We start from the raw sequence: 24,710 nt of genomic DNA on the forward strand, positions 1-24,710 counted from the left end.
TCAGTCACCCTTTGTTAGTCTCTTAGCAGTTTGTTGGTGATTTTATTTTTCATATCTGTTTTGTTTGACAGATTTTGAGGTTCATGGGAGATCCAAACCTGAATGGAGCTCAAGAAAACCTGTTTGGAAATTACATCATTCAGAGAGGCCTTGCCACTCCACCAATCAGAGACGAGATCCTAGCGCAGATAGCCAATCAGGTGTGGCGGAATGAAAACGGCAGAAATGCAGAGAGAGGCTGGCTGTTGATGGCTGCCTGTTTGAGTTCCTTTGCCCCATCTGAGAAGATGGAGAAATATCTGCTAAAGTGAGAGAATGCACTAATGAACATACAAACATACATGATTCCAAAGTTTGGTATCACTAAGATTTCATCAAAAATACAGTAAAACATATTGTGAACTATTATATGATTACAATTTAAAATAACTGTTTTCTATTTTAATTCATTTTAAATTATAATTTATTCCTGTGATGGCAAAAATTATTTTTCAGCATCATTACTCCAGTCTTCAATGTCACATGATCCTTCAGAAATAATTATATTATGCTGATTTGCTGCTTAAGAAACATTACTTATCATTAATCTAATACAAATGAAAGTATTAATTTATTTTAAAAAAAATCTTACTGAACAAGTCAAAGCACATCACCTATGCATATTTTGTACAACAATGCAATATAAGTTCTGTTGAGGGACATGGAGCTAGAGCCCATGTGAGATTTAGCAGTTAAACAATGGTCTCTCCCTCTGTCTCTGTCAGATTTGTGTCAGACTATGCTCTGAATGGTTTTAAGGCTCTGTGCCAACACAAACTCGTCCAAGCCATGCATAAATCCCACCTAGTCCCTGAAGCATCTCGAACATACCCTCCATCCCTGCTAGAGTGGACTGCCACCCGCAAGAAAGCACACATGGTTCTCCAGGTGCACTGTTTTGATGGTAAGACCCTATTAGTGTTTTCTTACATGTGTAACAAAGTAAAGAGGATAAATGTACAACATGAAAAAAACAGCATCGTTAACTATGAGCAAAATTTCAGACTAATACTGATTTTTGTAATCTTTTCCTGTTCAGACTCATTTAGAACGGTGCCACATTACTTCAGATTTGCTTTTTAAACACGAAGAATAATCTGGATAAAAAAATTCCTTTCTTAAAATTAGAAATAATTTCAAATCTGTTCACAGATGCCGATCATGAATTGCAAGGTAAAATGTCAATAGCTATTAGCTACGAATTTAACATTTGACAACTGTTTACTGGATCAACTTACAATAATATCCAGTGATGCAAGCTACCTTTTTGTCAAATTTCGCTGTTTTGAATGTAAAATATAGGCTATAATTACGTGATTCATATAATTCGGAGCTGAATATGACAAGACAAGAAATATTAATGGAGCTGTTTTTGGTTAGACATGATTCTTTACTATTTCCATACAGTTGTGTTTTAAAAGGGTGGGATAATGCCCTTTTCACAAGATGTAAAATAAGTCTTTGATGTCCCCAGAGTGTATGTGTGACGTTTTAGTTCAAAATACCCCACAGATATTTTTATAGCATGTATAAGTTGTCACTTTTTGAGGGTGAGCAAAAACGCATAGTTTTTGTGTTTGTCCCTTTAAATGCAAATGAGCTGCAGCTCCCGACACAGGAGGCGGAGCTTCAACGGCTTCTGTCCTTTTACCTCACACACACATGCACTGAAAAGTTCAAACACGTTTAGCCTTTTATGTTCAAACCGGAGTCAGACAATGATGGAGTGACTCAAGAAGAAGTGACAACATGTAGACTGCAACAGGACATTTCTGAATGGTTAGTTGATGAATTTATGTTGCTGATGTGGAGTTAACTATGTTCTAGTCATTGATTAGCATATTCTGTCTTGACAATCTATAAATCGTGTTCCGGGGGCGGGGTTTATGTAAATTCTTGGGTTGGGGATGTCACTAACCTGAGAGGAATGTCCTGTAGTTCCTACCAGTCGTTTGTTGCAGTCCTTAAAAAAATAATTCCTTAAAAGCAAATATCTCCCTTTGCTTTGAACTTTGAGCACTGTAACTTTGCAGATGTTGTTTATGCCCTAACAGCAACATTACACACTAACTAAAGTTAGAAAAGTGAAATCATACTCCTTTAAAACTGCCTTACAGTTCCACACTAAGCCACAATGTTTCTGAACGAGACGTAAGTGGTGCTGTTTTCCCTCTTTTTGTATCCCCTTTATTTATTAAAATAGCGCTTTATTCAATAAAAAAAAATTCAAAGCAGCTTCACGGTAATAAACTGATTCAAAACAGAATCAATGATGCAAACTTCATCAAATATTAGACAAATTCAAATTCTGCAGCTCTACAGATGGCAATAGTGTATTTTCAACTGAGGTCAGTTCAATGTTGATTCGGTTCAGTTCTGTGTAAAGATCATCAATTATGAAACTAGTTCAATTCAGCAATAAGCAGCTCTGCAGAAGACAATAGTTCTGTTATTCATCTCAAGTCAGTTCAATCATTTTGATTCAAATCAGTTCAATAACAGTGTCAATGTTGTAATAAAATTCATCAATTATTAAAGTCGACTCAGCTATAAAGCAGCTCTACAGAAGACAGTAGTGTCATCATCCAGCTCAATTCAGTTTGAGTTTTTGTTCTCGTCCAATAGTGTCAGTGCACTCTCTCTCTCTCTCTCTCTCTCTCTCTCTCTCTCTCTCTCTCTCTCTCTCTCTCTCTCTCTCTCTCTCTCTCTCTCTCTCTCTCTCTCTCTCTCTCTCTCTCTCTCTCTCTCTCTCTCTCTCTCTCGCCTCAATTTCCTGTCCCACTTTCTGCTGTCTCTCTCAAATAATGCATACTAATGTCAGGTCAGGAGGCAAATCAGGACTGGTGTCATCTGTCTATCCTTACCTCTAATCTATTTAATCTCTTCTTCTGTCATTCTCCATATCTTTCTTTCAGCCTCTCCTCTTTCATCTAATCTTGCTCACTCTCTCTGTCACTCTGCTTTATTTTACTCCTCCTCTCATCCAGTTACACTGTCTCTCTGTCCTCGCCTGTTTGGGCTGGAGCAGATTAGTAGATATGTGATAGTGTGTGTGTGTGTGTGTGTGTGTGTGTGTGTGTGTGTGTGTGTGTGTGTGCTGGTAGAGATAAGATGGTCAGTCAAATTATCTTGACTACTCTTTCCACCCGTCAATTCTCTTTTACATAACCATTACAAGCTACAGGTATTAATGACCTCTTATTGGATAATTTTTTTTACCTGTGTGTTGATCACAATATCATCTTCTAACAAGTCCACATTTTAAGGTCTGGGTAGAATAGATGGTGAGAAAACAACAGATCTTAGTTCTGCAGGAGAAATAGGCAAAATACTTTTTGACAAGGGCCAAATTGTTATGGCAAAGCAACTGGGACAGAGTATGTCTGAAACTGTGAGAATTTACCAAAAAATCAAGGTGTTACACTGGCCTCCAGATTCCTCAGATCTCAATCTGATTGAGCATCTGTGGGATGTGCTGGACCAACAAGTTCGATCCACGGCAGCTCCACCTTGCAACCTACAGGACTTTGAAGGGTCTGCTTTGGTGCCAGATACCACTGGACACTTTCAGAGGTCTTGTAGAGTGCATGTCTTGGCGGGGTAGGCGCTGTTTTGGCAGCACATGGAGGAACAACAGCATATTAGGAAGGTGGTTATAAGCCAGGTGTTTTGGCTGGCCAAAAAAATTGTTCACCAAAAAAATTCTCTCATCATATATATATATATAAAAAAAAAATAAGTCATGGGAATAAATTCTTAATTTGTTGCTACAATTTATGACTTTCACATGTCATATGTGGGACTCCGTGTTAGATGGTCTCACAGATATGGATTATTTTGAGAAAAATATTTGTTTGTGTCCATCTGAAGAAATAAAGTGGCATGAGTGTATCTAAAATTGTATACTATCCCCAGACAGCAACATAGTATCGGCCCAGATCCGGGCCATATCTGGTACATGTCGATTCAACACGTACCAGATGTGGGCCGGATCTGGGCCGACACTATGTTCCCACTGTCTGGGGCTGTATTTTATAAAAATGGAAACTGGAAATGGAAATGGAAACATTCTGTTTAGGTTGAGAAGTATGCGGTTACTTTTCTAAGCAATCTGACCTATGATTTTCACCTGATTTTCACTTGGAACACAAAAAGCATAGATTTAGACTGGGAGGAAGCCAGAGACCATATAGAGTATAGATATATATACCATATGGTATAGAGACCATAATAACAGAGGGACTTGGGTTTGGGGCTCTTTTGATTTGAGTTTTATTTGATTATCTCTTTGTAGGTGTCTCTTTCCTGTGTCCTGTCCATTCCTGGACCAATGGAGAGGGCCTTGCAGGAGACGTTCTACAACACAGGTGAATTTTTTTCGCACTGAATATTACTTGAAAATGCAGCATCTTAAAGGTACACTGTATAGTTTTTAAGTATTTTATTAGCTAAAATCAAAGTCTTTATTCATATATATGTCCTCATTGGTGTAAAATGACCTCTGCCAATAATCTGACTTATCCTTGTAAGCGAAGAATGTCTTATCTTTATTTACATTGGACGTGTAAGTCCAAGGAGGCTTCCATGTCGTTCCACAATTTTAAAAAACTATAGCAGCAGAGAGGGACAAAAAGCACTAGCCTACCTCAACGCATTTCATTCAGAGCATTTCGTTCAGAGCCAGCGTCACGTGACTGAAACCAGCTGAAACGGACAAGGAGATCAGTGAGAGGCGCTTGTCACTGTCCCGGCAAATTTGAAAGGCTACACCGCACGGTTCTCCATAATGCAGGATCATACTTATGCCGAGACACAGGAGATGCTTTTTACAATCTGTGATTCATACTGTAACATTCGTTTGTTCGTTGTGTGTCAAGTTGCAGTTTGTTTAAAATAACGAACCTCATCACCCGAAAGAAAACTCGATGAAGTGCTATAGGAAGACATGTTGTCAGCTTCCTGGTACATAACGGCTACCGTAGTTGCAACACGCATTTGAAAAAGCGAGGCGCTAGATGGGAGAAATTCCTACACAGTGTACCTTTTAAGGCTGGATTTCTTTACACGGATTTTACAAAGATGACAAAGTACGCTAGTTGCTGAAAATCGATTTCATCCAGTCTGGGGATTACAAATATGTTTTTGGGAATTGTTTGATATTTTGAGCCGATTTCAGAACACACAGTTTTCGTTCGTTACACATCTTCTAGAAACGAGGCACACTTTTCTGCTTGAGTTTGTTGTCTTCAGAATTACTTGAAAAGTCTGCAAGTATATGATGCCTAGTGTGTTGTCTAGTGTATTCCAGCCTGTAGTGTCAGTAACATGGTATTGGCCATCCTGCAGGGGCGTGTCCACTGAGAGTCGATGGGGTTGGTCCGTTCTGATGAAGGAGCTGGCGCAGTGGGTGGAGTTAGAGGGTCACGATTATGTTCTCGATCTGGTGTGTGACCTGGAGCTGCTGCCAGACTTCCCTAAACAGAAAACATACTTCATCATCTCTACTGAAGACCCCAGCAGGGCACGACCTAACGCGAGCATGTATGTATGCATCCCAAAATATTTGGTTGTTCTCCCATGTTTCAGTTGTAGTGCATTGTTGTGACAATGTTTAATACATACGTTGGTATGCAGAAGTCTCTTTGGCAGTGGATTTGAAGAGGATGAGGAGGGGCCGCTCTCGTTTGCCAACCGAACGAGCGCCATTGCAACCAACAGCCTACCGATTTCTGAAGGCCACTACAGTCTGGGTAGCCTCCTTTTTCAGTCTTTTAAATGAAGCACAACATACACTTGTTCCTAAGTGAAATTACATAAAGTCATTGACCCTTCTCAATCTGATTGCCCGGTGATTGTTATTCCACCAATAGGCCTAGTGGTCTGTCTCATGAGTCATGAATATCCATGCATAACCTCAAGAAACACTAAACTGCAGCCCCTGCTTTAATCAGTAGTAGCAGATCTACAACCCTGCATGTAAAGTAGAATCAGATACACACGGAATGGCTAGATTACATACAGCTAAACTAACCCCGATGGTGTTCATGTAACCTTTCTGTGTGCATGTCCAGAGGATAAGAAACATTATACAGGTTTAAGAGGTCTTGCACGGGTGAAATGTTCAGGTCATTGATCATTAATAATGTTTTTGAGGCAGTGGGTTGTTCTAACAGTGTTATTGACTTCACTTGGCATATTTTTAACTCATTCAAAATATTTTGAAGTTTATTTTGGGTTAATGAACACGAGAAAATTGTTTTGATTACCATTTTCTCTGTCACATGACAATCAATGTATTAATCTGTCTGGCATCAGACATGTCAAAACTCTCTGCTTTACAGCTTGGTTTCCACAAATTCAAAAGTCATAGTTAATAGTTAGTTAATGGTGAGAATTGGACCCTGAACTAAAGTGTGACAAAACAATCCTACTGACCCCAAACGTTTAAACGGTAGTGTATCTTGGGATGTATTTGCTTCTTATACTTAACAAAATGAAAAAAAAAAAAATTGCCTAAGTAATCTTACTGCAAACCAAGATGAAGATACTTTTTTGTATTATTAAACATAAATTCCACTTTTACCACTTCCACTTTTTTCACTCTCTCTCCTGTCTCTTTCTGTCTTTCTCAGACTCAGAACCATCCTATGATGCCACTCATCGCGGGATGGACCGGTATTTGGACAGCCTCTTTGACCCAGTTCTGTCTGATGGAACTGGGGTACGGTGACACCTGATTAACTCACACACACAAATGTCAATTAACCCTTAATGTGTGTGTCAGAGAGAGCGAGAGAATGAAAGATTGCTTTACAGGGTTACTGTAATTCTCAGTCTCACTTATGTGTTGGTTTGTGTGTGTGTGTTTGTGTGTGTGTTTGGCTGTGCTTCCTATGATCATTTTACACTGAGCACTAGGAAAAAAGTAAAAGCAAATGAGTGTGTAATTTTTTAATGAGGCTCATCCCACATGCAGAGAGAGACGGAGACTAAGAGTCACGCAGTAAACTGCACACCTTTAAATCAATGAGATTTCTCTAATTAAATTAAAATCTGTTATAGAAACAGATTAATGCTGTAAAATATGTGTGAAAGCATGTTCTGACTCTCTGTGTGGCTGAAGCCCTATATTTGATTAATTATTATCTTGTTTCACTCAGAAATACATTATGAAAGAAAAAATAGGTTGTTTATCTTCTTTCATGGAATGCAAATAGAGCTTTTATTGGAGTGTAAAACCATTTTGTTCACTATTTCAACCCGAATATATGATACTAACACAAAGAGTCCTATTCACCCAGTGTGGATTTTTAACCTTTACAGCATAAAAACCATCAGCAAGAAAAATGCTGAAGAAATTATGCTGTTGGAAGACAACATCATCTGATCTTTTTACTCCAGAATGGTGTTTATGCATATTAGCTGGACTAATTAAAAAAAAAAAATGTTTTACCTTCGTTTCACTTAGAAAGATATTATGAAAGTAAAACATTATATGGAATGCTATGGATATTTTCTTAGTAACTAACTGGATTATTCTTTTATATGTAGGACCTTGATGCTTCAGTTTTGTCTGGTAGGATGAAGGGTGGAGGAGGTGTAGGTGGCGATGAAGCACAGTCCCCTGCTAGAGTCACTCTTCATCCTGGAGGTAAACACACATTCACTTTCACACATTCTCTGCTGAGAAGTCTGTCTTAAAAAAGCAGGAATTTCTTTGCTGGTTCAGGCTGGTTTTGATGCTGGTTTTGATGCTGGACTGCCTTAAAACGTATCCAATTTTATCTGCATACATACAGTACACTGTGTATAGTACAGTGATATATAGACCATTTCAACAGATATTCATCGGTTTAATCTCAACTGCCTGATTTTCTGCATACACACAGTATTCTCGCGTAGGGCAATATATACCATATAGGGGGCAGTCGTGGCCTAATGGTTTACGAGTCTAGTAACCCAAACCCACTAGTTGACTTGACGTGACTAAGGGATCTGGTCAAGCAGCTGTAGAGTTCAGCACAGACACCAGCTCACTTCTAAGCTGGACTCAATTATGAATGCCCACATACTGTACATAATATAATGATGTGATGGGCTCTGTGTGTGTGATATTTTTCTGTTATGTGTATTTTGCAGCAGTGAGAGTTCTGCCACCCATACCAGGCACTTCAGTCATGCACAGAATGCCAGCGGTGCCCCCAGTGCCAGGTATTTCTAATGAAAATGCCATCAGCTTTATTGGGCTTGGAGTGATGGACAGGTATTCAGTATTGTCTTTTAATTCTTCCCCTCAGACCAACAGCAAACTGTCCTGGCCCAACAGCAACAAACCATCATCAACCAGCAAGCCGTCATCATGGTACTACAGTTTTTATTAAAACAATAATTATACCAAAAATGAAAATTCTCATTTACTCATCCTTATGTTGTTTCAAACCATTTGACTTTTTCTTTAAAGTGATGTTTTTTTTTGTTTTTAGTTTTTTAAAAGAATAATATCAGGGTGAGTAAATTATGACAAAACTTTTAATTTTTGTGTAAACAATTATTTTATTTAAACAAAGTCCAAAAGAAGAGAGCGCATCTAAAGGAGAAGTATCCAGTCAAGGTGCTCTATTGTCCAGGTATTTTAGTAGTCCATCAAAGAAAACTTTAGGATGACCACCATGGCACTTTTTAGAATTAAAAAGCCATTATTATCAGATGATAATACATACATACAAAAAAAAAAAAAAACCTCTCCAACACGTTTTGGCCCATGCCTTCCTCAGGGAGAGCAACACAACAACCTCCACCACAGGTGCAAACAGCTTCATTCATTAAGACGTCTGATTAGTTAACAGTTGTCATGTGATCAACATCTCTTTGCAGCATTAAACATTCATTAAGACATCTGATAAGTTAATTAAAGGCCCATATGTATCCAGGATTGAACGAAGACTTGGATTTTACTCCTTTCTTGTGAAGGAACTAAGTGCAAATAGCGATATATTCTATTTACACAGTGAAAATAGCAGTGTTTTGGGTGGAGTTAGTGTAAATATATCGGGGATATTTGCACTTGATGTAAATAGATACTCCCTTTTTTTTTTTTTTTTGTTAACTAAAACTAAATCCATACAAAAAATAAACATTAACTGAAATAAAATAAAATATAAAAAGCTTAAATTTTATTTTATCTAGTTTCCAAGTCAACATCATTTTACTTTAACTTGAAATACTAAAATAACTCAAAACTAAATAAATTAAAACTAATAAATTAAGAATAAAAAAACTATATAGACAAAATTTTTTTATTATAATAATAATAATAAAAAAGTTTTAACATGTAAAATTGTATGCCTTTTCAATCAGACTGCAATGAATACATGACATAATACAACATGACAACATATTTAAAAATGTCCTTTTGACCCAAAGACTAAAAAAAGACTAAAGGCCCATTCACACAGTAAGATAACTATAACAATAGCAAAAAATATATAGTTCTAAAAATCATTCTAAATATAAAAGAATATCCACATCCACATCACAACTAAAAGATAACGGCACACAGAAACAAATTTTTTCTAGCGGATGAACAATGAAAACAATGACAGCCAATCAGAATCCATCCAACTTTAAAGATCTCAAGCATTTAAAGCGGCAAACGACAAAAATGCTGCGCATGCTTATAATAAACAGAATTATATCGTCCACTGGTGTGACGCTAATATAGTTATCGTTATAGTTCTTGGTGTGAACTGGTTTTCATGTGTTTTAAGTCACCTTGTGTCTCTTGACTGTCCCTACATCTTCAGGCTCAGCAGATGACCATGCAGGCGATGGCTATGGTGACCAGTCCAGTGTCCAGTCCACCAATGTCTCCCCTCACCAGCCCCCCAACCAGTCCTCCTCCCACCCCGTACAGCACTCTGCCACCCAGCCCGTACCCCGACATCCCTCCCAGCCCCTACGCAAACATCCCCCTCAGCCCCTACGCCCCACTTCCCCTGTCCGCGTACACAAGCCCTCCAGTGACCCCCCAGCCGGCCGTCGCCTCCACCTCGATCTACGCCACCCCCAGCGCCTTAAAGGGACACAGTGAGCCCATGAAGAAGAACAGCCCCCCAACGCCACAGCCGCAGAACACCAAGACTACACAGGTGCCCAAGTGTTGATATAATCGAGTTTATACTGTAAACTTGACATTGTGTCCTAGGAATATTGTTGGCTCTTTTCAATTGCTCATGAAGTTCCTCATTTGCTGTGGATAAAAGCATCCGCTAAATCAATACATGTAATGTAAATATAAATACCCTACCATTTAAAACTTTAAGGTCAGTAAGATTTTTTTTTTCTTCATGGAAGTAAATTAATCAAAAGTGACAGCAAAGAAATTTGTGATATTACAAAAGATTTCAAATAAATGCTGTTCTTTGGAACTTTCAATTCATGAAAGAATTCTGAAAAACTTGCATCACGGTTTCCTCAAAAATAATAAGAAGCATAACTGTACTGTTTTCAACATTTATAATAATAATAATAAATGTTTCTTGAGCAGCCAATCAGCATAATTTTAGAATGTTTTCTGAAGGATCATGTGTTCAATTCACAATGTGCAGAATTCAGCTTTGCATCACAGGAATAATTTACATTTTAAAATATATAAAAATAGAAAACGGTTATTTTAAATTGTAATAATATTTCACAATATAACTCATTTTACCGCATTTTTTTATCAATTAAATGCAGCTTTGGTGAGCATCTGATAATTCTTTAAAAAACATTTTTAAAAATCCTACCAACCCCAAACTTTTGAACTGTATACAAGCATGATATCAGTTTGTGTAATTCATTTTATATTAGTTAAAGACTATATTAAATACATTTTAAAGTTAATATAATATGGTTGTCAATATTTTATTTTTACGTGCACGTCTTATATTGATTATTGTCATTGATACTGTATCTTTTCATAGTACGTTGCAACTTAATTGCTTCTAACTGCACTTTGATTGATTGTAATTAACTTTTAGTCACTTATATTGATCTAATCTGTGTATCTGTTTAACTGCTGAGTATATTTTAATATAAGAACTGTTGATGATTTGTTATCTTTGGCTAAATGATTTTCAGGCTGCATCATCTAATGGGACATTAGGGAAGAAACAAGCCCCCGCTGCACCAATTAAACTTGACAGCAGGCCTGCTAAAAAACATGGTGTGATTGCATTTAATATAATAATGCCCAACAATTGAAATAAATACATTTTCTGTAACTTCTATATATTCCAACTTTTTCTTTCTTTCTGTCTCTCAGCTCCTGTTGCGGTCACGGGTCCCATGCGTTCTGCTCCGGCTCCGGCTCCTGCCACAGAGGTGGTGAAATATTCTGTCTCTAACTCTGAGCACATTGTTCCCAGCCACAACATTAAAGACATCATCAAACAATATCAAACTCCGGACCCAGAACCTATGCCTCAGAGACGGTGAGTTACCTGTGCATTTGCTCCTATGTATCATGCAATCAGATTATTTTATTATTATTTTTCTTAACTCAAAGAATGGCATGCGTTTGTTGACAGACGAGATGGGAAAGGTTTTGTCAAGAAGTTGAACCCACATGATGAGGCAATGCAGATCCTAAAAACACAGATGGACAATCCACCTCCTCCAGAGGTGTGTGTGTTTTCCTATTTGTGTCTTCCTCTCTCACTTCTGTACTATCCATTTAAAGCGTGTCTGAGCTATTAAAGGTTGCTAGCTAATAACTAATAATTGTTAGTTAAGTGTTATTTCTAAAGAGACTTGATCGCTTTATGGTGAACGGATTGAATTTGCTTTTCTTTCTTTATACACATTCTTGGTCGTATTGTGCACAAAATGTTTGTCTTCGCAAATTATATCTTGTGCTGTGTGTAACTGTTTGTGTAGAGAAAGCCTCCCACTCCAGCCGCTGTGTCCAGAGATGGAGGCCTCAAACCAACTAAAAGCAGCAAGAAGATAGCACCAGAACCACCACTGACTTTACCACCACCAGGTGAACAACACACACACACACACATCGCTTACAACAGATATTATGGTATTATCACAGTTTTTTCTCTTATTGAGCACTACCTTGATGGTATTACCATGGTATTCTCTAGATACTATAGCAAATGAACATGGTAATGATATAGTACCAATGGTACGATAATGAAGTATTGTAGTATAACCATCTTTTTGTAAGGGTGCACACTATTGTTCAGAAGGCTTTTTTCAAGTAATTAATACTTTTATTCAGCAAGGATGCATTATACCTATTGATCAAAAGTGACAGACATTTTTAATGTTACAAAAGATTTCCATTTCAAATAAATGCTGTTTTTTTTACTTTCTATTCATACAAAAATCGTGAAAAAATGTATCATAGTTTTCGCAAAAATATTAAACAGCAAAAATGTTTATAGATCTATATATCAGCATATTAAAATGATTTCTGAAGGATCATGGAGTAATTATGCTGAACATTCAGCCATCACAGAAATAAGTTTTTACATTCATACATTTTAAAATATATGAATATAGAAACAGTTATTTTAAATTGTACTAATATTTCACAGTCTTACCTTTTTTTACTGTATTTGTGATCAAATAAATCAGCAAAACTTCTTTCAAAAACATTAGAAAAATATTATTTTTGGACAGCAGTATAGACCCTTTTACAAGCCCACGTGATCAAATAGTTGCGCGCGCATTTTGTCAACGGAAGTGGTGTTGTTTCCCACTGGCTCTAATGTGTTAGCAACTCCAAAAGATTATCAAAACGGTTTCCCAGCATCAAAATGTCTGGTTGTTGCGTTTACGGTTGCACTAATCAATATTCCACCAAGGGGCTTAAGTTTGATAGGATTCCGACAGGATCACGGCCGTTTCAGAAGAACCGGCAGCGCCTGTGGCTGCTGGCGATTAAACGTGTTGATTGGAGCGAGGACATAATAAAAAATGCTCGCGTCTGCAGCGCCCACTTGACACTCTGCTGATTCTCGCCATACTTCCGTTGCCAATATGCGCGCGCATACGTTGCTACGTCATCATTGTGTACAAACAGTAAAAGGGTCTATACATACTGTATATAATGCATACTGTATGTCCTCAACCATCTCTATTTCTCCATCTGTCACACACACACACACACACCAGTGTCCCGAGATCTTCCAGTGGAATCTGAGAGCATCCAGACACAGCTGCAGAGGAGCGGCACAGAGGAGCATTACACATACACAAACGTCCCCTGGAAAATCTGCCTCAGGAAGGAGGTGTGTGTGTATTTTGTAAATTGTTTAGATCATCTTGAACACAGAACAGTGTCAGCACTAATGCTGCTGTACAAATTGTTGTAGGTCTTCTACCCCAAAGACAGCTGGAACCATCCGATAGTGCTGAACCTGATCTTCAAACAGGTGAGGCCAACCCCTCTCATTGCCTTCAGGACATCAGTTGCTTTGATGAATAGAAAGTTTGAAAGAACAGCATTTATTAGAAATTTTAAAAAATCTAACAATCTAAAAAGTCTTTACTGACTCTTTTGATTAATTTAATGCGCATGCTGAAAAATAAAAACGTTCTGATCCCAAACATTTTTATTAAAAATATTAAAAAATTTGGCAAATAGATTGCTTTTCTCTCTTCATTTTCTCTCTTCATTCCATATTTTGGTAATTTATTTCTCACCTTTAAATGATGTTTTCAGATTGTCAATGACACATTTACAGAGGCCTGTGTGCGTATTACTAAAGAGGAGAGACAGAAGATGAAATCCATGTTTGGTGAGGAAGGAGTTAATTTACAGTTAAATTTATTTTCTATGTTGAATCATTTCCCATGGCATGTTTAGTTGAATGTTTTCGATGACTACACTGATCTGTTACTATGATATGTGTGTTTATTTCATAGCTCAATATGGCATCGAGCCGAACACAGATGTTCCGGATGAGAGTGTGAAGAAAGCTGTGATTGCTGCTGCCAGGGAATCATGGGAGATTTATTTTTCTCGCCTTTTCCCAGCCTCTGTGAGTTCCTTTTGCTGGCAGACTTTTAGTATGAATTCAGTTTATGCCTGATATGTCACCACTCACCAGTGTGTGTGTGTGTGTGTGTGTAGGGCAGTGTGGGTACTGGAGTGCAGGTGTTGGCAGTGTCTCACTCTGGGATCAAACTTCTAAAGACAGTGAAAAGCAGCTCTGCAGCTCCAGACTACTTCAGAGTGCTCCGTCCGTACAGGTGCGTCATCCGTCCAGCCATCTAACCATCTGTCAGCCAGAAACCTCATAAAGTTTGAGTAGCACAACTCTCGCTCTCTCCCGCAGCTACACAGACATCCTGTTTGTGACCATCCCATCTCAGAACATGCTGGAGTTTAATCTGATGAATGAGAAACTGATTCTGTTTTCAGCCAAAGCTCCTCAGATCAAACAGATGATCGATCTCTTCATCTCTCATCTTAAGAAGGTACGGACGAGGCTTTGATTTCTCTTCTTATCATTTCTTAAAGGACAATTCCCGGCGAAAAATGAACCTAGGGGTTAATAACACATGGTTACCGAGTCGATCGTTCTCTGGGATAGTTTCATGATAATCGAATGTAAAGAGTTTTATCTCTAAAAACTGATTCGCTTATAATGCTAGTATATAGGGCATAGAGTAAGTAAAAAGAAATCGCTAGTTAATACCACTAACAAGGCTCAAAATAGCCTCACACTAATACGGTAGCATAATGACGATCCCTACATGCAAACCGAAGCATTGAGAAAGTTGAGCCACGAACGCCGTGCTAAGTGAGATGAACTGTGACTTGAACCTATCGACCAATTCACTTAGCCGGCGTTTGTGGCTCAACTTTTTACTTCCGGATTGTGATGAAATGTGAGTGAAATGGCTTCCCGGACAAGAAAAAATGTGGGGTAGGACTTGATTTTGTCTATCAGGAATTGATTGGATGGTTATGGTTTGTTATTACTTGATGTGAGTGACAGGTTGCCTCGCCCTCACGCCACTAAACACGTCATCAGTGAAGAGAAGAGATGTCGCTGCAAGAGAGAGTTATTTTGATTAAAGATTACAAGGGCGCATGAATTTTAAAAAAGATAAATCATTTATTATAAATAATAAGAATAAATAAATAATAAGAAATTTGATTTCATGGTGACTTTAAGGTGTTACACTGCTAATTTTGTGTTAACATGCAATGCTGTACTTTTTCATACTTCCTCCGCAGGACTCTGAGTATGTTGTAGCGGAGAGAAACTTCATCACGGAGGACAGAGCTCTTTTAAACTTCCATAAAGGAGATATCATTCGTCTGCAGGCCATGGATGGATTAGAGGAGGGTGAGAAATGCAGTCATATCCGCACAATAAAAACTATAGGTCTTTCCCACAAGCAGTGATGTCATGCAGTTTTTAGCAGGGTGAAATTATTTGGCACTCGAATACAATATATTGCTGATCTCATCCCACCCCACCACCATTCAAACGTTTTTTTTTGTTGTTGTTTTTTTTATTTTTTTATTTTTTTATTCATGCATTAAATTTATCAAAGGTGACAGTACATATATTTATAATATATCACAGTTTCCACAAAAATTCTAAGCAGCACAACTGTTTTTACATGTGATAATAAATAAATAAAATTTTGAGCAGCAAATCAGCATATTAGAATAATTTCTGAAGGATCATGTGACACTAAAGACTGGAGTAATGATGCTGAAAATTCTGCTTTGCATCACAGGAATAAATTACAATTTGAAATATATTAAAATAGATTTTATAGAAATAGAAAATATTTAAAATAGTAAAAAATATTTCACAATTTTACAGTTTTTACAGTATTTTTAATCAAATAAACAGAGCCTTTGGGAGCAAGGTACAACCCCACATCTTTGAACGGTAGACACCAACTTTTTCTGTATACAGTGATTTGTTTAGTTTTGAGTCCGTAAAGATTAGGACATTACTCTACAGGAAAATATTTTAGAATGGAGCTCCAAATATTTGCATTCCATCACAGGAGGATCAGCAGTTAACCTTGGGACAGGCTTGTCCTTGATACTCCAGGAAATCCATGAGGGGGTTGTGTGGGGGTCCCATACAGTGCATGACTATACTTAAACTGCTGTGCATGCATTTTAGAGGAAGAACTGTGACCTTTTCATGGTGTGCATGTGCATTTGTGTTTCAGGTCAGAGTTACGGCTGTGTGGTGAAGAAAAAAGTCATTTACCTCGAGGAGCTAAAGAGAGGAACACCAGATTTTGGTCCGACATTTAACATATTACCTTTTTTATATATATTATTTTGTTTATAGGATGCTTTAAATTGTCCAACTAAACTTGAAATTAGATATATTTTGTCACATGACGCAAACAAATATCTATTAATTCCTTTTTTTAAAAGAGGTTATAAAAAGTGGAATGCAGAAATAATAAGCATAAGCTTCTGTATGTTTTTTCAGGCTGGAAGTATGGGGCGGTGCAGGGTCGGGGTGGAGCGTTCCCCGTGGATTGTGTGGTTCCTGTAGCTGCTCCTGATTTCCTGAGTCTCCCGGCGGAGAGAAGAGACGAGCCGAGAGATAGACAGGGTCGAGTGGCAGCATCAGGAGCGATCGCTCTCGCCGTGGCCTCCACTGCGGCTGCACATGAACTAGACCCCTCACTGGAGGTTTATAAACACAATATCATTCATACACAAATGCTGATGCCGATATCAATATGACAAGCTGTTTGATGGCTGATATAATGCCAATATACATGGGCCAGATTCACTAACAGCTTGCTCCAGCACAAACCCTCTTTAGGTATTAAAAAACTACTGTCAGGATTTACTAAAGAAACGCAGTGGAAAAGGATAGCAGTGAAAAGTCATGGACAGGATTATTTGTGCGGCTGACCTTATTGCATATGCATTTGTAGGAGTTTCCCTTTCAGATGCAAAATTTATGGGAGGAGAGTATTTAAATGAATCACAGGTGATTTACTAAAGTTTGCGCTCGTCAATGTACTGGTATTTGCGCCATTATTTACCGCCAAAAAAAGCACGTCTTAAACCAGACGCTAATTTGCGCTGCTCTGGGTAGATAATGTTAGCAAATGATGTGACAATGAAAGAGCACTATTAAAACGTTTTATGCAGTATTACATTTTTTCTTGATCTTTGAAAATAAAAAATGTGAACTTCCTATTTTCTACAAGGCTGTTAGTAGATACTGGAGTTGAAGAACAAAATGTGTTTGAGGGTATATTACTAATATTGTTTTTATGTCTGTTTTGTGATTGCTAGTCTGATGGTTTAGCGGATTTTGGTGACTCTGAAATTGAGGGCAACATCATTTTGGACAGCCAGTACAACATGGTGGAGTTTGCTAAGAAATATTTCAGAACGTCAAATGGAAACAAGAGGTAAAAGTGATTCTACTATAATGAAAAAATATCCTGCTATTTATTCAAAGTCAGTCCAACACAGTTAAACACAGGACTGAGTCCAGATGTTGTACTTTTCTTTATGTTACTAGTGATTCGTTCAGGGATAAGTCCAAAAAAGGTAAAGGAAACAAAGACCCCGCAGAGATGGTGAAATTCAGCAAGGTACTGCATCCACTATATGCATACATAAACATATAAATATATGTGCAAATGCATATACACTTCAATTCAAAAGTTTGGGGTCAATATTAGCAAGGATTCATTACATTTATTTAAGATCTACATTTATAATGTTACAAAATATTTCTGTTTAAAAGAAATGCTGAAAAAAAGCTTGTGACATTTTTTGATTAAAGAATCTTGAAAAATAATGTATTATGGTTTCCACACAAATATTAAGCAGCAAAACTGTTTTCAACATTAATAATTATAAGAAATGTTTCTATTACAGGAATAAATTGTTTATTAAAACAGAAAATAGTTATTTTAAATTAAATAATATGTCACAATATTACTGTTTTACTATATTTTTATCAAATAAATGGCTTAGTGAGCGTAAGAGACTTCTTTTTTTTTTTTTTTACATTTAAAAATGCTTTTGAACAGTATACATATACATGTGTGTATATATACAGTATGTACACAACAAACACACACATATAAAACTGATGATCTCTTGTTTTTTTCCAGAACCCTATCATAGAGTCCCTCATAGACTTCACTGACCCCAACATGAACCGAGTTGCTTCTGAAATTTTCCTAGGTGAGATGAAACATAAATCACAGCCACTCAGTCGGTTTTATTTTTTATTTTTTTATTTTTTGGAATGCTTCATATCTCAATATTTATTTCTGCCTGGGTTTGGTTTGTGTGTAGCCATAATGAAGTTCATGGGAGATCATCCACTCAGGGGCCAATCAGAGCAGTTTGTGGTTTGCACCTTCCTTAAGGTAAGGCACAAGCTCTCGTCCATAGGACCAGCTGTACTCTTACACATAGGGCTCATAGACCCCCAGTTGTGTTTGATATATGTTTCAGCTTTAATTTGACTAAAATGCATAATTGTTTTTGTAGTTAACGGGTGAATATGGACTGATGAAGGATGAGGCTTACTGTCAAGTCCTCAGACAGATTACAGCCAATACCAGCTCTAAACCGTGAGATGTGTTTTGTTTATTTGCTTGTTTGATAGGAATCTGTGTTCAGCTGTCGGAGGGTGTGTTGGTCTGTATGTTAATGTTGTGTTGTGTTGCAGTGACAGCTGTCAGAAGGGCTGGCGCTTGCTCTACATTCTGACTGCTTTTTACCGCTGCTCTGAAGTGCTCAAACCATTCTTACTCAAGTTCCTCAGAGACGTCTGCAGAAGTCCTGACGTGCTTTTTCATGGTAATTAGACATCACACATATACAGTACACATTTAACTTATGTTAGTCTCTAAATTAAAATTGTGACGCATGATGATCTAACATTATTTAATGTGTGATCTCCAGGAATTGCTAAAGCGTGTGAGCAGAATCTGAGAAAGACCTTTCAGTTTGGTGGCAGGAGTGTTTACCCCAGTAGTATGGAGCTCAAAGCCATAATGGTCAATAACCGTGTTACACATAATTCATACTTTTATTCAAGGATGCATTAAATTGATCAAAGGTGGTAGTAAAGACTTACATTGATACAAAAAAATTACGTTCATATCAAAGAATCCTGACAAAAAACATTTTCACAAAAAAATATTAAGCAGCACAACTGTTTTCTTCATCGTTAATAAGAAATGTTTCTTGAGCAGCAAATCAAAATGATTTCTGAAGGGTCATGTGAGACTGAAGACGAGTAGTGATGCTGAAAATACAGCTTTGCATCTCAGGGATGAGTTACATTTTGAAATATGTGACCCTGGACCACAAAACCAGTCACATGGGTCAATATTTTGAAATTGAGATTTACATATATAATCTGGAAGCTGGAAACATAAGCTTTCCATTGATGTATGGTTTGTAAGGATAGGCCAAGATACAATATTTGGCCGGGATACAACTATTTGAAAATCTGCAATCTGAGGGTGCAAAAAAATTTAAACATTGAGAAAATCACCTTTAAAGTTGAGGAAGTTTAGTTTAGGAAATTGACTAAATATCTTCATGGAACATGATCTTTACTTAATAGCCTAATGATTTTTGGCATTAAAGAAAAATCGATAATTTTGAATCGTACAATGTATTGTTGGCTTTTGCCACAAAATATACCCGTGCTACTTGTGACTGGTTTTGTGATCCATGCAGGGTCACATATATTCAAATAGAAAACATTTATTTTAAATTGTAATACCATTTCTTCGTTTTACTGTTTTTACTGTATTTTTGATCAAATGAATGCAGTCTGGGTGAGCAAAAGAGATTGCTTGTGAAAAAAAAACGTTTAAAATTCTTAACATTCGTTGATCAGTAGAGTATGTAATATGAATTACAATGTAATTATGTTCATGAATGTGTTTTCAGGCTGGTCGAAGCTCAAAGCGGCAACTGTTTCTATTTCCCGGCGGAATTGAGAGACATTTGAAGATCAAAACCTGCTCCGTATGTCTCTTTTCTCATTTGACAGTTCATACCATTTATTGCATGTGATTATACTATGTTGATCTGTTGTGTGTGCAGGTGGCACTGGATATCATAGAGGAGTTGTGCTATGAGATGGCGTTACAAAGGCTGGAGGCAATGGATGAGTACACAATTTTCATAGTCACCAACAGAGGTACAGATTGATGTCCTTACACCTCTATAAGGCTATGTTCAGAATGGAATATTAGCGAACTGAGCACTAAATATTTCTCACTATATACTGTATACTGCATTTGCCAACCTGTGGTTTAGTGGTTAGAACACATGCTCTGTATTTATACACACAAATTGGTATGTAATGCAAAAAACAAGGATTCGTTATTATGTTATGACCTCATCTTGCACTTTTAATTCAGTGACTGGTAAATTTGATCGGACCAAATAATGAGTCACTGGAAATGAAAGGTCAAGTCAAGAGCATTGCATTGTGGGATATGCTATTCTACACAGCATGCTATGCTTGTTTATTTTAACGAATGTAGGAAAAGTACATTATTCAAGTATTCATGAAATTGTATATTCTGTAGTGTGCACAATACAACTATGCATTCTTCTGAAAATAGCATTAGTAGTATGCCATTCTGAACATACCCTACCGCTTTCACTACCAGATTTATTCACTCATATTTATTTTATGTCTTTTTATGTCACACAGGTCAGAATGTGCGGCCCCTCAATAAGCGAGAGTACATATTAGACATCGCAACAGAAGCGGAGCAGATTGATACCAACTACAGCTTCTGGTTCAGACGAGTCATCTGGGCCCATCCGCTCAAGTTTGACAACGAGCTCTGTGTCACCATGCACTATAACCAGGCACGACATGTCTGTCTTATCATATGCCATTACTTGCATGCGTCCTAACCAGCTGTGATGCACAAAAGCATCAAACCAGCAATCCTGTCTCTTCCATGTTCATACTGACAGAAAATGCAGAATGACATATACCCAGTATATATAAAAATATATACTTTTATTCAGCAAGAATGCATTAAATTGATCAAAGACATTTCTAATTCTGAAAAGATTTCTATTTCAAATAAATCCTGAAACAAAATATTTCCACAAATATATTAGGCAGCACAACTGTTTTTTTTTTCATTGATAATAATCAGAAATGTTTTTTGAGCAGCAAATCAGCATATTAGAATGATTTCTGAAGGATCATGTGACACTAAAGACTGGAGTAATGATGCTGAAAATTCAGCTTTGCCATCACAGGAATAAATTTAAAATACATTCATATTATTCATATTAGAAAACAGTTATTTTAAGTTGCAATCATATTTCATAATATCACTATTTTTACTGTATTTTTATCAAATAAATGCTGCCTTGGTGAGCATAAGAAACTTTCAAACGTAAAAAAAAAAAACCATCTTACCAACCCAAAACATTGACATTACACGTAGTGTAAATATAATAAATTGCTGGAGCACATTTTATGAATAATGTTATTGAAAATTTCAAAAAGTGCACAATTATATTCTAAATAAAATGCACCTGCACCTATAATTCCATCATAATTATATGTGTTTGTGTTTGTGTTTGCACAGGTTCTGCCAGACTACGTGAAGGGTCTGCTGAATATCATACCTCAGGGAAAGATCAGTGAACAGCAGTTTAACCAGTTTGCCAAACTTGCTGCTCTTCAACACAGAGCCAAAGACAGTCTCTACACACCCACTATGTATGTTTCAACTTTCTTTACGCAACCTGATTTGTATTAACAATCTATTTTTTATATACTAACATTTTACTTAATTTTCACCCTATGAATAATGTCTGGAAATCAGAATCTGAAAATAAAAAAATGTTTAGAATTTGAAAATGATATAATAATCAACATCAATCTCAATCAGATTGACCACAAACTTTTAAACAGTTGTCTATTTCTCTTAAATAATTTTTTACAAGTATCTGTATAAGTGTCCTGCTATGAAAAAGGGCACTTCCTTTGGGTTTTTTCTAGGTAAAAATCTTTCCACATATATTCAATTTAAGCATAATGACTTGAAATGTTCTCTCTCTATAGTCATGAGTTGACAGAGTACATCCCAGTTGAGATCTTTGGCAGACAGGGGCCTCAGCAGTGGATGCAACTGGTTGCCCAACATGTACATGCCGTCCAAAGCCTGAACCCTCACCAGGCCAGATCCCAGTTCCTAGGTATTTTATTCTCACCAGGCCAAACACCCTCATTAACTTTTCACCTTTTTTTTATTTTATCAAATAATACTATGAAGTTTGCTGAATTGTGTTTGTGTGTGTACTTCAGGTTTGGTGTGTGCATTTCCCATGTTTGGATCGTCCTTCTTTTACATCCAGAGCAGCAGCAACAGCACCATCTCTGCACCATGCATCCTCGCTGTCAATCAGAACGGACTGAACTTCCTGCACAAAGACACTCATGTGTGTATTACAAACACACACAGACTTACAAAAGCTAATTTTTCAGTTTTACAGATTAAAGTGCCCCTATATGCTTTTTCCAATATAACCTTTTATGTAGTGTGTAATACAGCTGTTTGTGAATGTAAAAGGTCTGCAAAGTTTGAAAGATCAAAGTGCATGACAAATAAAATTATTGTCTCCTAAAAGGAAAAACAGATTCTGAACTACCGAAACGAGTCATCAGCAATTCCACTCTCACTTCCTGTTACATACCTATACGTCACGATGTAACAAAATGCCCGCCTATGGTCTTCATTGGTTGGCCGCAAACAGCGTCTACTTTGACCTGCCCTTAAACACTGTAGTTGTAGCTGAGACTGTAAGAGTTTGGGTCATGTTGTCGACACGTTGAGAAGTTGCTGTTTTCAGCGCTGCGAAATGTGCGAATCCACTTTGCATGCACTTTAAAAGGATGAGGACTCACACTGGAATTAACACTGAAAAAACTGTGCCGTCGTTACTGTTCGTATCACTGTGTATCAAACGCAGAGGAAGCCTTCCAGCAGCTGACATTCAGATTCGGTAATAGGAGTTTCGTTTCCAGCACTCACTGTAAGCGGCAAACCAAACACAGCAGACTGTGCTGTCTGACCAATCAGAGCAGAGTAGGCTCTCGGAAAGGAGGGGTTAAGAGAGACTGAATCTACAAACAAACCGTTTTCAGACACTTTGAGAAATGAGGTGATGCTGCAATGTATATTATGAGAAAATTAAAGTGTTTTATGACCAAGGATGCTTGTAAATCTCCAAAACAAATATAGAAACCTGTAAAATAGCATAATAAGGGCACTTTAAATTTCTATTGGCAGGAGATGCAGGTGAAGTTCCAGCTGAGGCTGGTTCAGTCAGCTCACACACAGCGGCCCAGCGCTGGATCCAGTTATCCTTATGTAGACATCCTGATGGGAGACTTAACCAACCACAGAGTCACACAGTTACAGCTGGAACAGGTAACGCACATCCAACACCATTAGAACCATGTGTGACATGTATTAATGAGTGTGTTTATGACCATGCATGTTGTTTGTAGGGTCTGGAGCTGTGTCGGGTTATCGCCATGCACATTGAGAATATGCTCTCTGTGCAAGAGAAGAGGCTGACGCTGCCACCCAGTGAAATCACCATGCTGTAACAAAACACATTTTCATTCATTCTGTTGTATGTGTAATTTTTTATTTACTGTTTATCTCATCATAACTAAACACACCAAACCTCTTAATGCGATGTTTGCACTAATCATGTGTATTTGTTCACATGTTATGTATAGAACACACGCAGTGAATGAAAAGCATTATTTTTTGTACTGAATGCGTAATATTTATACAGATGGATTATTATTATTTGCCTTGCTTTTGTGCATCAAAACATGTAATGTAAAATTGTTCCTTGATACCTTAGATGTGAAAGTAATCAAGGTATAAATGTTTTTATATTAATCTTTTAACACAAGAATGAAGAGAGATGTTACTCAGGAGAACACAATATGAATGTAATATTTTTCACTCTCATTATTATCTCACACAGACTGACAATGAAATGGTAGTTTTGACAATTTTTCAGTCAAACTTTGTATATTTAGCTATTAGTTAACATATGGGACCTGTGGGTTGTTAAATTTGTATTTTTTTATAGATTTCTTAATACATTTATTGGTTAAAGCCTAAGTTTATAAATTGTCCTACTGTAATTGTCTATTACAAAAAACTCAGTATTTTGGAGAAACTGGAATATGATGTTCACATTTGTGTTTTCTATAATGATCTAATAAATTAATAAGATTAAAATACAGCAAATTGGTAGCTGCATAAGCGGTCTGTTTTAAAAGTATTATATTTTCATTATGCAAAATTAGATTACTAAGGAACCCCCTCAGATTTGAGTCGTAGAAACATAATCATCTCTTGTACATTATGGGTTTTTAACTGGCTTGCAACTTTTGCACATCAGTATTTTGTTACGTAACCCTATTTATGACAAAAAATGTTGATCAAAATAAAAAAAATACGGACATTTACCATGACTAAAGTTTTAATTTCAATTTAAATAATCAGGGGTAAGGCTAATAGAAAATGTAATATACATTTTGTTATAATAATAATAAAATATTTAAATGCTGTTCTAGTTTTATGGAACATTTGTGTTGTTGTTATTGAATAAA

The 24,710-nt window shown here is 37.0% G+C and overlaps 1 protein-coding gene across 1 annotated transcript in view; it reads left to right on the forward strand.

The window, feature by feature from the left end:
* Positions 1-24,566, forward strand: part of myo15ab (myosin XVAb) — a gene marked incomplete at its 5' end in the record, with an annotated part of 42,587 nt that extends 18,021 nt beyond the window's left edge. Inside the window, 38 exons of the mRNA XM_079615680.1 lie at positions 72-307; positions 765-943; positions 4,334-4,406; positions 5,386-5,580; positions 5,674-5,789; positions 6,672-6,760; positions 7,591-7,690; positions 8,179-8,250; positions 8,337-8,401; positions 9,843-10,187; positions 11,161-11,245; positions 11,345-11,513; positions 11,610-11,703; positions 11,959-12,064; positions 13,210-13,325; positions 13,410-13,469; positions 13,760-13,835; positions 13,963-14,078; positions 14,171-14,289; positions 14,376-14,517; positions 15,284-15,395; positions 16,246-16,320; positions 16,518-16,723; positions 17,342-17,460; positions 17,574-17,646; positions 18,175-18,247; positions 18,362-18,435; positions 18,560-18,642; positions 18,741-18,871; positions 18,977-19,071; positions 19,979-20,056; positions 20,135-20,231; positions 20,754-20,914; positions 21,655-21,788; positions 22,134-22,267; positions 22,377-22,510; positions 23,362-23,502; positions 23,583-24,566. Coding sequence (XP_079471806.1) covers positions 72-307; positions 765-943; positions 4,334-4,406; positions 5,386-5,580; positions 5,674-5,789; positions 6,672-6,760; positions 7,591-7,690; positions 8,179-8,250; positions 8,337-8,401; positions 9,843-10,187; positions 11,161-11,245; positions 11,345-11,513; positions 11,610-11,703; positions 11,959-12,064; positions 13,210-13,325; positions 13,410-13,469; positions 13,760-13,835; positions 13,963-14,078; positions 14,171-14,289; positions 14,376-14,517; positions 15,284-15,395; positions 16,246-16,320; positions 16,518-16,723; positions 17,342-17,460; positions 17,574-17,646; positions 18,175-18,247; positions 18,362-18,435; positions 18,560-18,642; positions 18,741-18,871; positions 18,977-19,071; positions 19,979-20,056; positions 20,135-20,231; positions 20,754-20,914; positions 21,655-21,788; positions 22,134-22,267; positions 22,377-22,510; positions 23,362-23,502; positions 23,583-23,684 — 4,575 coding nt within the window. The 3' untranslated portion in view covers positions 23,685-24,566. The remainder of the gene's footprint in view (positions 1-71; positions 308-764; positions 944-4,333; positions 4,407-5,385; positions 5,581-5,673; positions 5,790-6,671; positions 6,761-7,590; positions 7,691-8,178; positions 8,251-8,336; positions 8,402-9,842; positions 10,188-11,160; positions 11,246-11,344; positions 11,514-11,609; positions 11,704-11,958; positions 12,065-13,209; positions 13,326-13,409; positions 13,470-13,759; positions 13,836-13,962; positions 14,079-14,170; positions 14,290-14,375; positions 14,518-15,283; positions 15,396-16,245; positions 16,321-16,517; positions 16,724-17,341; positions 17,461-17,573; positions 17,647-18,174; positions 18,248-18,361; positions 18,436-18,559; positions 18,643-18,740; positions 18,872-18,976; positions 19,072-19,978; positions 20,057-20,134; positions 20,232-20,753; positions 20,915-21,654; positions 21,789-22,133; positions 22,268-22,376; positions 22,511-23,361; positions 23,503-23,582) is intronic.
* Between the last annotated feature and the right edge of the window lie 144 nt (positions 24,567-24,710).

This window comes from Phoxinus phoxinus, assembly GCF_949152265.1.
Source record: "Phoxinus phoxinus genome assembly, chromosome: 6".
Lineage (NCBI taxonomy): Eukaryota > Metazoa > Chordata > Actinopteri > Cypriniformes > Leuciscidae > Phoxinus > Phoxinus phoxinus.